This window comes from Silurus aristotelis (genome assembly GCF_946808225.1).
Source record: "Silurus aristotelis genome assembly, chromosome: 21".
Taxonomy (NCBI): Eukaryota; Metazoa; Chordata; class Actinopteri; order Siluriformes; family Siluridae; genus Silurus; species Silurus aristotelis.
In genome coordinates this window covers 4469621-4484119 of record NC_139594.1, presented here as the reverse complement: position 1 = coordinate 4484119, position 14499 = coordinate 4469621, and the positions used below count along the sequence as shown (strand labels likewise).

Below are 14499 nucleotides of genomic sequence, written 5' to 3'. Positions count from 1 at the left end.
GTTTATCGCTTCATATTTGTTTTAAGGGTTGTGTTAGGGTTTGTGAAGCACAACACAGGGGTCTGTAGGTTGGGTAATGTCCCTAATTCCAAAATGTTTCACTAGTAAGTAAGTATCACGCATCCTTGACGATGAAATGTCAAAGGATTTGTATTATTATTGGTAATTTCAGTAGTCTATTAATGGCATGTTTCCAAAGAAATGAAAAAAAAAAGGTGATTAATGTGTCAAAGTGAACAATGAAAAAGGCAGTGAAAATTAATAAAAAAAAGTATCCAAATGAAGCTTAAGATGGAAAGAAAATGGTAAAGGAGGGAAGGAAGGAAAGGAAGGAAAGAGTCTGAAAAGGAAACACCAGAAGAAAAAAGGTGCAAAGAGCATATAAGGTTTTTGTTCTAAAGATCAATTTAAAGTTAATATAATTATTATTGATTTCTTATCATTATTCATCTATTTGTCTGGTCACTTGAATTAAATGGATTTAATCCAAACCTTGATTATCAAAAGCAGCTCAGTTCATAAATATGTGAAGTTTAGAAATATGTCGAACATGCTAATATGTATGCAAATAATGTTCTCCATGTGTTATAGAGAGTTTGGGGGCTTCCTTCAGGCTTCCTGCAATGGGCTGGCACCCTGTCCACTGTAGGCCTCCTGTGTTGTGGTACGCTCCAGGCTCTGCAATGACCTGTGACTGTGTAGGACAACACTTAAATTAGCACTTTCGAAGTTTGCTTTGTAGAATTCAAGAGTTATATTTATATTACGTTTGTAATCTGGCGTACCAGTGTAGATTTATTCATTACTAGAGACTCAAAGCACTTTTGTACATCGCTCTGGATAAGGGCGTCTGCTAAATGCAGCAAATGTAAATGTAAATGTAAATGACAAGCATTATAAATAATAGTGGATGGATGGATGGATGGATGGATGGATGGATGGATGGATGGATGGATGGATGGATGGATGGATGGATGGATGGATGGCTCGATGGATTGATGGATGTATGTGTGAATATGTGGATATTTACTATATAATAAAAAAAAATAATCTAGAACAGCCACTGGTCCCTGACTCACGTCAGTTGAGTAAAATAAATTATACGTTTGATGATAGGCATTTTTTATTTTTTTTTGTATCGCTTAGCAATCTAGTAATGGCCTGTTTCCAAAAGAAATGAAAAGATAATGAACTTGTCTTGAAAGTACAAATACAGGGTGTACTTCTTGGCACAGCTGGTCTTCTTGGAGCTCAGAGGTCAAATCAAAACAACGCAGGCTCTCAGTTTAAGAGTTACTAAGCGGTGTTTGCTGAATTACTATGCATTAACAACTTTTACAACCAGAAAAGTTTTGGACTTGCACTTAAATGAAGGGACATCTGGTTTGGTTTGTCAGGATGTTGTCTTTTGCCCTGAACTTACAGAAAACAAGTTATTTAAATAATAATACTGTCAGAAAGGCTCAGAAAGGTTTTATATTTCCTGGATTGAGGAACCTGAACACATAACTTCTCTCATAAAACTGGGATGTTTCATGTGGTAATGCTTTGCTCAATCCCTTTGCCATGAAGCATTTCCAAATAAAAAAATGTGTGGAAAAAGAACTAAAAATGTTAAATGAAAAGTCAAAGTGATAGTAGCGTGTCCAAATCTCAGCTGTGAGAGCTTTCAACTGAGGGAAAGTTTAAACTAATTAAAATACACACAAGAACATACAAGCAAAAAAAATAATAATAATTTATAACAACTTTTTCTTTTTTTCAGTTGCATAATTGTTTATTTATATAACAGATTTAAAGAAGGATAAAAAATAATGAGAACAATTTAAACAAAATGATGGGATGAAGGAAATTAACAGAAAAAAAGGATAAAAATGAATGACATTTTTAAAGAAAATAAAAAAAACATAGGAAAGAGGAACTGAAAACGGAAGTGTGAAATTTTAACGAGATAATTTGAAAAATAAAAAAGTCAAAAAAGGAAGGAAGGAAGGAAGGAAGGAAGGAAGGAGGGAGACAAAAGGGGAAAGAAAAATTAAGTAGAAAAAAAAGAAAAGATGGAAGGAAGTGGGGAAAAGAAAAGGAAAGGAAGGAAGGAAGGAAGGAAGGAAGGAAGGAAGGAAGGAAGGAAGGAAGGAAGGAAGGAAGGAAGGAAGGAAGGAGACAAATGGGAAAGGAAGGAAGGAAGGAAGGAAGGAAGGAAGGAAGGAAGGAAGGAAGGAAGGAAGGAGACAAATGGGAAAGGAAGGAAGGAAGGAAGGAAGGAAGGAAGGAAGGAAGGAAGGAAGGAAGGAAGGAAGGAGAAAAGAAAAAGGAAAAGAAAAATATGATGGAAGAAATTGGGGAAAGGAAAAAAACGGATAAACAAAAGGGTGGAATGAAGGAAGGCAGGCAGAAAAGGAGGAAGAAAGGAAGGAGAAAAATATAGGAACAATGGAAGGCAAAAAGGAAAGTAAAAGGAAGGAAGGAAGGAAGGAAGGAAGGAAGGAAGGAAGGAAGGAAGGAAGGAAGGAAGGAAGGGAAAGGAAGGAAAAATCAGTAAATAAAAAGCAAAAATAATTGCAGAACAGAACATTGCTTTTAGAATGTAATATGTTCAAGGGGCGGCGCTTATATTTGTGGGCGTGGTTCATATTTAAAATTTTTTAGATGTAATTGATTAAAAGCTAACAAACTTTTTTATTATTAGTTTGTTGCAGGGTTAAAGAAATGAACCGGAAGCTGAATACAAGTTAAATGTGTGATGATTTTTAATGGTTTCTAGGAAATAAGAATTCAAATTTGGCCTATAGAGGGAAAACAAAGCTTATGCTTTAATAATGTTTACATAATAAACAAAAACGAAATTGTATATTTGATTAATTTAATTTATACAAGTTATACTTAGTAGTAAGTAACTTTAAAGGTTGTAAAAAAAAAGAAAAAAGAAGAAGAAGAAGAAATGAAGCGCTGTTCACTTCTGTGCAGTGGGCGGAGGGATCTGCTTTCTCTCACTGCGGTCTTCATTTCACTGATTCTGGAGAAGGGGCGGAGTGATCTCTCAGTGCGGGAGGGAAGGACTTGGAGAAACTTTCCCCAAAAGTGAGTGGAGGTGATCAGAGCCACAGAGGCGCCGCGGTGTTGCTGAGCTGCTCTGAGGAAATACACCAGTGGACTAACGCCGAGAGACGCTTTTTTTTTCACCATTATTTATTCTTTTTTTTTTTTTTTAAAAGAAAGAAATTATATTGAAAAGAAAAAACCAACCCACTCTATGAGGCTGCTTTTTCTCAAAGTGAACCCTGGGAACTTCAGTCTTTTTCTCGTTTTTTTAAAGGATGTATTATTGCTGACGTTTTGAACGCAGGAGATGGATAAGATGTCCACAGATATGAGGGATTACAGATTTTGGTTAGTGCTGTCAGTTTTGGGACTTGTGCAGATCGGTGAAGGTGAGTTTCCTCTGCTGTTCTGTTCATTTTCTCTATTTATTATCATACTATTGAAAGAAAGAAAGAAAGAAAGAAAGAAAGAAAGAAAGAAAGAAAGAAAGAAAGAAAGGAAGGTGCTGCATTAAAAAAAGATGCGAGTGAAGAAGAGGCAAGGGAAAGAAAGAAAGAAAGAAAGAAAGAAAGAAAGAAAGAAAGAAAGAAAGAAAGAAAGAAAGAAAGAAAGAAAGAAATGTCGGCACGAAGAAAAGAAATATGCATAGGATCAGATGATGAGAACGTGGGGGAAAGAACTGGAAAGCAGAGAGAAACATAGTAACAATGTTATAAATAAAATGTACAGAATTGTACAAAAAGGAAAGAAAGAGATACTAAAAGAAAGAAAGTTGCGGACAACCTGCGCGTGCTGTGCAAATGATGGAAGACGAGACGCGCTCGCGCTTCCTTTTTGTTCAAACAAACTTTTAGTACTGTATGGTTTTTGTTTGTTTGTTTGTTTTGTTTTGTTTTAAGATTTTTTTTAACGAGGACTATATTCTGAATGCATTTTTAAGTCAGTTTTACGAACCCTGTCCGTGTGCTTCAGGTCCATCAGTTTGCATGCGTGCTATTCAGTATCAAGAGATGCATGTCGTAAACGTGATCTCGACTTTTGCAATTGAGTAATAACTATATTTAGTGGTCTGTGCGTGGTTTAGTGGTCTATTCTAGTGGTTTTTTGTTTGGTAAGAGCATCCTAGGGCACGCGCACGCGTTCGATTGGAGGAGATTTGAGCGACTGGAGGTGCGATAAGTCAAAAGCGCTCGCGCTTGCATTTTGCTAATTATTCCAATAACATCCTACAAAATGCAACACGTACTTTGCATTCGTATTATGATGTTGCACGCGTTTATATATTGTAAAACGGTGCATACTGTATATAGAATAATTATGTATGTTGTATAAAGGGCATATAATAGGAATTTGTTTGTTTGCAAGTTTTAATGCTGATGTGCACGAACATCTGCTTAAATTGCCCGGTTTTAAATGAGTGAGTGATTGCCAGGAAGACCGTGAGAAACCATTGCACCATCCTGAATTAAAGCGCCTGGAGGTGAAATCGGCATGTCCTACACTTGGGTTGCCAGATTGCACGCGTTTTTAGAGCTTTTTAAATATCACCAGTTGACAAATAAATAAAGAAAAAGTGTTACACGTGTAATCGGTTTGCTGTGAGGATTTATGATGTAGGTCTGAACGTTTCTTGCATGCAAAAAACGCACGATTGGGTTTGTAAGCCTGGTGATCTGGCAACACACCGGTCACGGCCCGTGACTCACCTCCGCGATAAGTTTCCACACGTGGGATTTTCAATGTGGCTTTGAAGCAAGCGTGTGACCTGAATTGGATAGTTTGCGCTAAAATATAAGTGTGTATAGATGGCTGTGCGGTTCGGATTATAATCTTGGTGGCAGATCTGTAATTTTGCCCCCCTGTGTGTTTTATGAACAAAGAGCCATTAAGAACTGAACTTTGTATTGCGGTGCAATGGGGGATGGGGAGGGGAAATTTAGTGCAATTTAATGAAAATGCTTTAAAAAGCCACAAGCTTTAAATATCCAACCAGGAAACAGTAGCACAAGGTCATGATAACTGCTACACAATGATATTTTGTGTATTTGGGGCAGAATGAAAGCTGATCTCACTGCTCTATGAAAGTGTCCAATCCCATAAAAGTGTCCAATCCCATAACTAGGAACTATGACTAATATTTGTCTTAAAGTGACATTGTTAAATTCAATTTTAAACCAGATCTTAAAAAAAAAAAAAAAAAAAAAAAAAAAAAAAGGCAAATCTACATTTACAACTTCAGAGACTTGAGTCAATTATGCATCATTTCATGTGATGACAAACAGCTCGAAAACCCTTGTGTCAAATCCTGAACTCTGTCTGTCTTGAAGCATTAAAGTTTTTAATCACATTTTAAGTCTTTGAAAAAGAATCCAAATGGTTATCTTGTTTGGCTGTGCCCATTTACACACAAGAAACAACTGTGGGAGAGAGAGCATAGGTGCCAAATCAAAGAAGAAAAGAGTGAACAAGAACAACACAAAGTAGTACTATTGTCATGAGCGTGTATTGTAGGTGTGTAAATACGGCTTGTGTGTTTTCTTTCTTTTCACAGGACTGCGCTGCGTGGACACACACAGACCATGTGAAAATGGAGGAATGTGCATTGACTCGAGATGCATGTAAGTTATTTGTGTTCCATTGAGATATATATATATATATATATATATATATATATATACACACACACACACATACATACATACATACATACATACATACATACATTAGTGATGTAGAGGAGGAAGCAGAAAATACACAACTTAGTCATCGCACCTGTTAATGAGCTATCTCTTGATAACTCCAGAGAAATGGCTGACTACTGCATGTTTATTTGCATATACACCAAACTTTATGCTTCATACAGATAAAATTTTTCTAGTCAAAAGCATTAACAGACCAAAGACCCCGAACTGTGTTGATTTTCTAAGTCGGCCATATTATTTACTTAAATTAGTCTCAGCCTCCTAAAATGTAATCCTACACTTGTTCACTGTCCACTTTTCACTTTTGGCAAAAAAAATTAATAAATAAATAATAAATACATTTGTACTGGAAGTTTTACTGCCTGAAATCTCTTCTCATAAACACTAAATGTAAATAATCTGTGTAGCAAATCTGTTTTCTTTGGTTTATTATTTTGTTTTTTAATGGTTTTTACAGTACATTTAACCATTTATGACAACATGGTTAAAGAAACTTTAAAAAGATATTTAGGCAAAATGTGGCAAATACTTTTTTATTTTTTTATAATAGCAGTATGAAATTCCAGCTTTAGAGTTAATTTATCACTTAGCTTGCCAAATAGGTTCAGGTTAGAACATTGTGAGGGTTATTTGGTTGTTGATAAATCCTTATAATTGGTTGTTTTTTCATAACAGGGTATAAGAAGAAGTGTTTTAGGCTGCTAGCATTGCACCAGACAAAAAACCATTTGGCTTGGTGCTTCAAATAACTGAATGATCATTCCAGACCATAAAGGTTTAAGTGTACTTTTCTGCACCAACCAAAAGTATTGAGTATCCACTAAATGGTTCTTTAGGGAAACAAAAGTTTTTTTTTGTATGGCAGCGATGTGAAGAATATTTTGGAATAAATTTTTACATTAAGGTTATGGCAAGTCAGCATTTCTTTGGAACATCAGTTGGCAAAATGTAATTCTTATATCACCAGCAGCACGTAGATTCAGCTTGGCACTTTTCTCTATATTTTTTTAGTTTGTCTGGTGGTAATGTAAAAATCTTAACCACCTCTGAGAAAAATGTTCAAGGTTGAAAGTAAACTTTCAAAACTCACAGAAGTATGAAACCAAGAAGTGTTTCTTGGCTAAAGCAAATGGATGACATTTTATGAAGCTGCAAGGTTTCAAGGTTTTCAAACATAAAACCTTTCTTCAGTTGTTCAGTTACAGGAGAATGAGCACAAAGCCTATATCACAGTTAACAGTTAGCTTCACAGGCGCTAACCCCTTCACCTTGACTAACTGGGTGTTTTGAAAAGAAAAGGAGTAGGTGCTAACGACATCAGCCGTTTCATGGGTACAGGTTAACTGTGGAGAATGAATGTTGCTGTTGTGATTTAGCTTTGGTCGTAAATGTCAGATAGTGTATGAGGCTGTTGGATACACTCGCAGCTGGGTTGGATAGAGGGTTGGAATGTTGCCAATCTCAAGTCAACGGTTATCATCTTTCTTTTTTGTCGCGTTTCGGATTTTTTTGTTTTGTTTTTGGCACAGGCCTTCGTTCTCTGTTGTTTTTTAGCGAACATGCTGTGTGGCTTTGAGGTGTTAGGTCTGAGAAGCTGAATGGGTTGCCAGGCACAAAGAACAACAATGTTGTTTGAGTTTTCTCATGTCTGCTTAATGACACATGGGCCACTTGCACCTGTCCACAAGATTTCGGTTCTTTCAAGTGGCTGGATTTAGCAAAAGAAAGCTAAAACCCAGTGCGCTGCTGCGTTGCAATGTTTCAGACTTTTCGGGGTCATCCATTTCCACTGCTTCCCACAGCTTTTGTCTTCACTCTGTATGCTAATGCAAAGTGATTGTTATCACATGAATGCCTGGGGCAGTTGTTTTAGCTTTCGTGCCTGATTTGAAGCGATGTGTGCAAACCCTAGTTTTCATTCATGATTCCAGTTTTTCCCTCCAACACTCATGAAAATGTTATGTGTGGTTGGGTATAACACCAGGCAATAGCAGCTAAATAGCTGTTCAAACCAAAGCCTCTAAATTGACTTTCAGCGCACTGTATGAAGAATCCGCAAGCTGTGGAAACAAATGAAATGGGATAATGTGGATATTTGGCATAATAGCATTCGTCCTCACAGCTTTCTTTAATATCTGCTTTCAAAACTTTTTTGCCTACTACTCGATTTGAAACAAAATATGTGGTGCTAGAACAATTTCCTTTACTCTTTAAAAAACATGCATGCTTTGGTTCAATAAGCATTTTGTAATCGCAAATCATCCGTCATCATATAATAATAGTCGGTTTACTTAAAAACGCCATTATTCAAGAGCCCTACATTTTTAAAGCATTCTAGTCTAATGTTTAAACTGACAGACTTTTAGAGTATACTTTATCCGTAACCCATTCGCTTTTGTCTTTGTTTTCTGTCCCTCAAGGCGTTTTTTTTTTTTCTTTTTCCTTTTCCTTCTAAGTTCAGTCTTTTGTTCCTGGTGAATGTTGTATCCTCAGGCGCACTATTATTACCTGGTTACTGACCAGCTCATGAAGAATGAGCTCTCAGTTCAGGTCAAACCCTGTAATGTTATGCAGACACACTCAAGGGTCAGGTGAATGAGCATTTCTATCATTACATTTAATCATCTTGACCAGGTGTTTTTTTTTATCCAGGTGATTTGGAATTTAAAAACAAGCACAAAGCTGGTTTTTTTTTGTTCTTTGTCCTGTTACTGCGGTTTCTATTTCACTAGTGCAGAACCTTATCTGAAGAGGAAACCACATGGTGTATTGCTATTATGTCGTATTATTTGAATTCTTACCAATGGGGCATCTAAGAGGAAGTCAGGTAGATAAAAGGGTGAGCGGCATTCTTTCGTGTTTTCGGCTCTCCAGTAAAGTAAAACATTTAGCCGTGAATGGTGTGGCCCCTTTAAGACACTCTTGTCTTTAAATCATTACGTATCCCACATCAGGTTGAGTGTTATTAAAACGTGTAGGTGAATATTTAACAGGGTTTATGAACCTCCTTTGACCCGTTTCATGCATACTTGAACACAGAGACACACTTGGTGTGTCATAACCGGGTATGTAGGTAATCAAACTCCAAATTGAAAGCGCTTGTTCTGTGATGTATTTTTGTACCCTTAGAAAGGTGCATGTAAAAGCTTCCAATAGAAAAGGGAGCAGTAAATGTCATACTACACAGATTTGTAACACAACTACACAGAGAGGCTTGAATCAGGAGAGTGGTCTGACTGGCTCAGAGACCATCAAACTCATTCCACCACACCTCCTGCTCCTTTCTCCAGGGAACACAGAGTAACCAGAGATCCAAAACAGCAGAAAAGGACCATTTATTCATTTAGATACCTACCTGTAACCCGGCACCGCAGGTGGGGGAATGCAGGAAAACAAAAGGGCGAATGAGAATGCTGGAAAAAAACAGGGAAAAATGATTTAAGTTCAGGGATCTAGTAGAGCAAATCGAATCGTAATTAACCCAAATTCTTATTGCTAAGGCAAATTGCTAAGTGTGATCTTTATCAAGTTGTTTAGTTGTAGTTTATGTTTACCTTCTTTTATTCTATACCGTCTCAGATGACTAATATTTATGTAAGTCCTGTCCATGTACAGCTATTGTGGCTGCCCTAGTTATCGTGGTACTTGGCGGCTTTATTGGTATATCACCGGAGACTAAACTGTCCTGACTGCAGTCTCAAGGTTATGAAATTCCACTCTTCTTTCAATTATTGGTCCCCTTTTTCACTTCATGGTGCTCTGCCCCTCAAGTTTTAGAGTCCAGTGTAGCCCTTGACAGATTACAGAAGTAATCCCTGGGTAACTCGCTCCCACAAGTGCCTGCTCACAATGGTCCACAGTCATATGGGTGGAGGGTTACTCTTGGAGTTAACATTCTTCGTGGGCAAACACCACATCAAACGATTCCTCCTTGTTTAGTCCAATCTGACGCCACAATTAAATGATGGACTCGGCTGGCGTTTCGGCCTAAGAGTTTAAACTCGGTCTATGCTCCTTCTTTTGCCAGGATCGGAATTATAAAGAGTGACCTAGCACTTGTTGGGGCTGAGTCTAGGAATGTGAGTCTAGGTGAAGAGTCAGGAAGTTCCATTGGAGTGGTTGTTGCAGTAGCCCCCTGATCTCATCCCACCCCTGTGTGGAGTGCTTGCAAGCAAGCGGTGCTCAACTGTGGGATAAAGTCCCAGCTGAAGCAGCGAGATAATTAGGCAGATTGTGAGGGTGTCATTCAGAGAGGCTCCAGCTGGAGGAATAGGGGGTGTCTAGGGGGCTGAGCCGGGATGCAGGGGACAGCTGGTGGATGTTGTGATGGTAATCCACTGAAGTCAGTCCTTTACAAAAGAAGAGTGGAGGGCCAGGTGCTGCCTTTGAGTGGCCTGCTGCCCCATGCCGAGACAGACAGGCTCATGAAGGACCGGAGGTGGAGGGCCTCTACGCACACACACAAACAGACACAGTGAAGAGATGTGGAAGCTCGTCTTACCAGACGGATGACGGCTTGGACACTCGCTTGCTAAGTCTCTAAGAACCGTGGGTTGTAGATAAAAGAATGTCGGCAGCAAACACACAAGGCGGAGACAAGCGGTTTCTCGTGTCTCTATGTTCCTCAGTTTGAGAGTGAATACTATGTGTTGTTCATGGCGGTACCCTGACCTTCGTAGTAAAGTGAGTCTATAAATTGGGGATTGGTTTGATGATCCGTGGAATTTCTGTGTCTTAAGAACAGATGGATGTGGCCAGAGGCATTCAATAGACACTGCTTGTTGCCTCAAAACATCTTCTGTGTTTGCTTTGAACCCATAATAGCTTCTAATGTGTTCTTTTCTTTTATTGAATTTCGAGATTAAACTACATGTAAATTGGAACATCAATACAGTATTCATTGTCCATCGCTCATTAAGATACTGTTCGTGATGCAGCTTTTTCCTGCTTTGTTTTTGAGGGATTAGAGAGGAATTTTTAATAAGATTCCTTCTTTCCTACTGTCCAGTAAAATGCTTTGAGCAATCTTTTCTAGTATGATTTGACATAGCCATGTAGGCTTGTACAAATATTAGATTTCATGCATCTAATGAAAAGATTGAATCAACTGATCCGATGTAAGTTGAAGAAACTAGTAAATTGGAAGTACTTCAAGATCATATGGGTGAACAAGTCATAGATAAGCTGTAAGAAGGCTGTCTTAGTTTTTTAGTCTCAAGAACAGGAAGTAGCCCATCTATTTCACTTACTCCCTGTCTTGTTTAATTAAGGTTTTATACAGTCCCGATATGATATCGTACTGGCACAAATGAAAAGCATGTGCTTTTCTCAGTAACCAAGTGCTACTTATTCAGTGATAAAACCAGTATAATAATGACTTCTAGACAAATCAGTTGCTTTTAGTGTGAGAGTTGGCAAAACAGGTGGATTGTGGTCAGGTTTTACAATGTGGCTGTTTGTTTTGGTGTTTATTTGATTGTGAATAAGATGAAAGAAGGACTGCCTCTGCTTTTTTTAAATGAGACTTGATAATTCTATGTTTTAACATCACCGTATTTGTAATAAGTGCCTGTTCTGAATCGGTGAAACTGGTACTTGTGGGTTATTTGAAATTTTTCTGATTTGGAAAAAATACTCTGTAGGATGTGAGGAAAGAAATACCAGCAGTGTGAGACTGAAAGGTTTTAGTTTTATTGAACATGTCTGCTCAAAAAGGGGTATTTGCCCAAAACCCAGACTATATATACAGTATATATATATATATATATATATATATATATATATATATATATATATATATATATATATATATATATATATATATATAATGTATAGTATAAGTACTTTTGCGCTCTCTCTCTCTCTCTCTCTCTCTCTCTCTCTCTCTCTCTCTCTCTCTCTCTCTCTCTCTCTCTCTCTCTCATTATTTTGTGTTTCACATGAATAATGGATTTTAAAATGCAAAGATGATGCAAGTTGTTTGCAAGGCATCAATTTGTAGGATTTTCCTGTCATTATTAAAATTACTTGGGGTACTGATATAAAGGAGTTTTTTACTTTCTTGCGCAAAGTTCCCTCCATCATTTTCATTGCAAAACATTTCATTTGACTTTTTCCAGCGTTGTTTGTGTAATCGTGTGAATGCTGGGAAACAGGAAAGAATAGGTAATGCTGAATAAATCTTCTAAATAATCTTGTTGAGTAACACAAAAATGAAATTTTGTGGCTGAGAAATAAATGATTCATCGAATGGTTTTACAGAGTTCCCATTTTAAAAGAGATCTTTCCCCTGGTTTGTGGGATTATTTGTCAGGCCAGACCATCTCAGAAAGTTCCCAAGGATCTAGTCCATTTTGAGTGGTGGGGTGGGGTTTTGTGGCAAAACACATCGAAGACTGTTTTGGAAGACCTCGACTCCATGGTGCATGCAATGTGGTTACCGTTGCCTTGTTAGCATTGGGAGAAATTCCAAGCTACTTTTAGCCTCGCAAACAAAATGTGATTACAAACACAATAGCATATGATTGAACCGAGGTCTGCACACTATTCTGTTTTCTGTTTATACTCTCAGTGCTTGTATTTTTGTCACTTCTGCTATCACGAATCATTATCACGTGAAATAACAAAACCACTCCCTTCCAGTCTAAACCTAATCTTGGAAGCAGAGATAATTGAGTGGGAGTATAGCTTAAAGCAACAAGAAGAGAAGCACAGATTTGAGACCGGACTAGATTTGAGTGCAAGCAGAATGCGTAGCTGGTTCTGGGGAAGAGGTAATGTTATTTTAACAGTTTGTTGTTGGAAATATCAGCCAATAGACATTAATCCCACTGTTAGACCCAAACATTTCTTTGAGGAAACTCATATTCAGCTTCAGTTCAGTGATTTTGACTGTGCCATTTATTTCAACTCTGCATACCGAGGGAGAAAATTTGGTCCTGAAACTGTCCTTATGGAACCCTGTCTCCCAAACCCCCCCACCCCCTCTCTCCTCTCCTCTGTCTCTCCCCAGCCATGGGTTACTGTTGCCAGGCTACAGCTGAGGTCTGTTGGTCCGTATAAGAACGGGCCTGAAAGCCTGGCTGTTTGGGTCACTGCCCCCCTCCCTCCTTCCTCACACAATGGGATTCTGACTACTTTAGCTCTTTTATTTGGGCCACAAAATGCTCCCCTACCCCCACTTTGGTTTCTCTATGAGAAAAGGGGGAGTTGGATGGGTGGGTGGGTATGTGTGGGTGTGAGTGGAGGGGGTTCTTGTTGGCAGTGTGGTGTCAGTATGGGCTCTTTACAAAGGAATTGTACTGCTTCCCACTTGTAGAGTTTGGGATGGGGGTTGTGTTATGTGCCAGACATTGTAACAGACCAAGTTTTGTAAAGATTTTCTCATTAGTTTGGGTTTTCATTAGGGTGAATCATTCCAACTCATAATTTAATAGTTATTACCCTCATAATACATACACCTACATATAAAACATGTTACACAATGAGAACCTCCCCTTTTGCATGTATTCTTAATATCTTTACCTCAGTGTGGGATGCTTGGGAGTGCTGGAATCTTTCCAACAGGCATTCCCCCATGCTCAGTGACTGGCAGACCATGACCAAATTGAGCTCCATTTTTGGGATGAGCCGTCGTGTTTGCAAGTCTCATCTACCGGTGGCATGACCTTAAGATTGTATGGACGAATGCTGGGGAGAGTGGTGTTCAATTACCTGCCCTGGTGACCTTCAGAGCAGGAAAAAACGCATAGAGTTCCCATAAGGAGTTGAGTCGATTAGATTCACACACATAAATCATTTGGTCAGCATCCTTATAAAAACTTCTGAAGACGTTAACAAATGAACTCTCATTCAAGTACAGTATATTATTATTTTGTGGAATGGGAAGATTTATTCTTGCACTATATGTCGTAAGAAATATTGTTTACATTTCACTGCACAATAAGTATTATGTTCAAGGCAGCTTTTTTTTTTTTTAGTCTTCCCACCAGCAAACCCAGAGGAGCACACCAGGTTTGTAAGTCCCACATTTGGCACGCGTTTATCAAATTTCTCTGATTAAGAGTGCTTATCTAGTATCAACTCCTTCAGTAAATTTGATCGAAAAGAAAAAAAACATTGTGAGAAAGCAAAAAAAAAGATCCTACACTCTGCACTCTTGCTCTCAGAAGCTTGATAAACATTAGCCGGCATTCATTTCAGTGTGTGTATTGAGCAATAGTCTGCGCATGGGAGTTACTGTGGTTGTGTTTGCTTTTTTTTTTCTTTCTTTTTTTTCCTTTGAATCAGTGTCTGAAGTGGTTTGTGTTCTACTCACTCTGAGATAGCCGCTAACTATCAGATGTCAACCTACTTTTATTGACAGACCAAATATTATCACAGGTAGCGTGCTGGGTGTGTACCCGCGCATTCGTATGCATGGGACAATCAGACGAGCGCATGAAAGTGTGTGTAAAGTTTATTACAAAGGCATAAGAGTGTTATTGTTTAGCTCGTAAGCCATAGTTTACTCCAGCTGGAGCTGTGCTGACAGATGTGAACAGATGCTGAGAGCTGGAAAGCACTCTGCTGCAGCTGGCGCGAGCCTTCAGGAGTGTTGTGACATGCCGGAACTATCGTATCTGCCCAGTCTGTAGTCAAGTTCCACACACGTTTCTTCAGGGCTCAGAGGTCAAGATTTTGAATCTGCCATGCTGCCCAATGGTGCAGAACACCCCACACCTGCTGGAAAACTGCAGATACATATGTGCTTTTA

General features: G+C 38.4%; 1 protein-coding gene across 1 annotated transcript in view; it reads left to right on the top strand.

Moving 5' to 3' along the window:
* The first annotated feature begins 3026 nt into the window (after positions 1-3026).
* notch3 (notch receptor 3) overlaps positions 3027-14499 on the top strand; it is a 34447-nt gene continuing 22974 nt past the window's right edge. The window contains exons 1-2 of the mRNA XM_083524243.1: positions 3027-3431; positions 5594-5660. Of these exons, the coding sequence (XP_083380369.1) occupies positions 3350-3431; positions 5594-5660 (149 nt within the window). The 5' untranslated portion in view covers positions 3027-3349. The remainder of the gene's footprint in view (positions 3432-5593; positions 5661-14499) is intronic.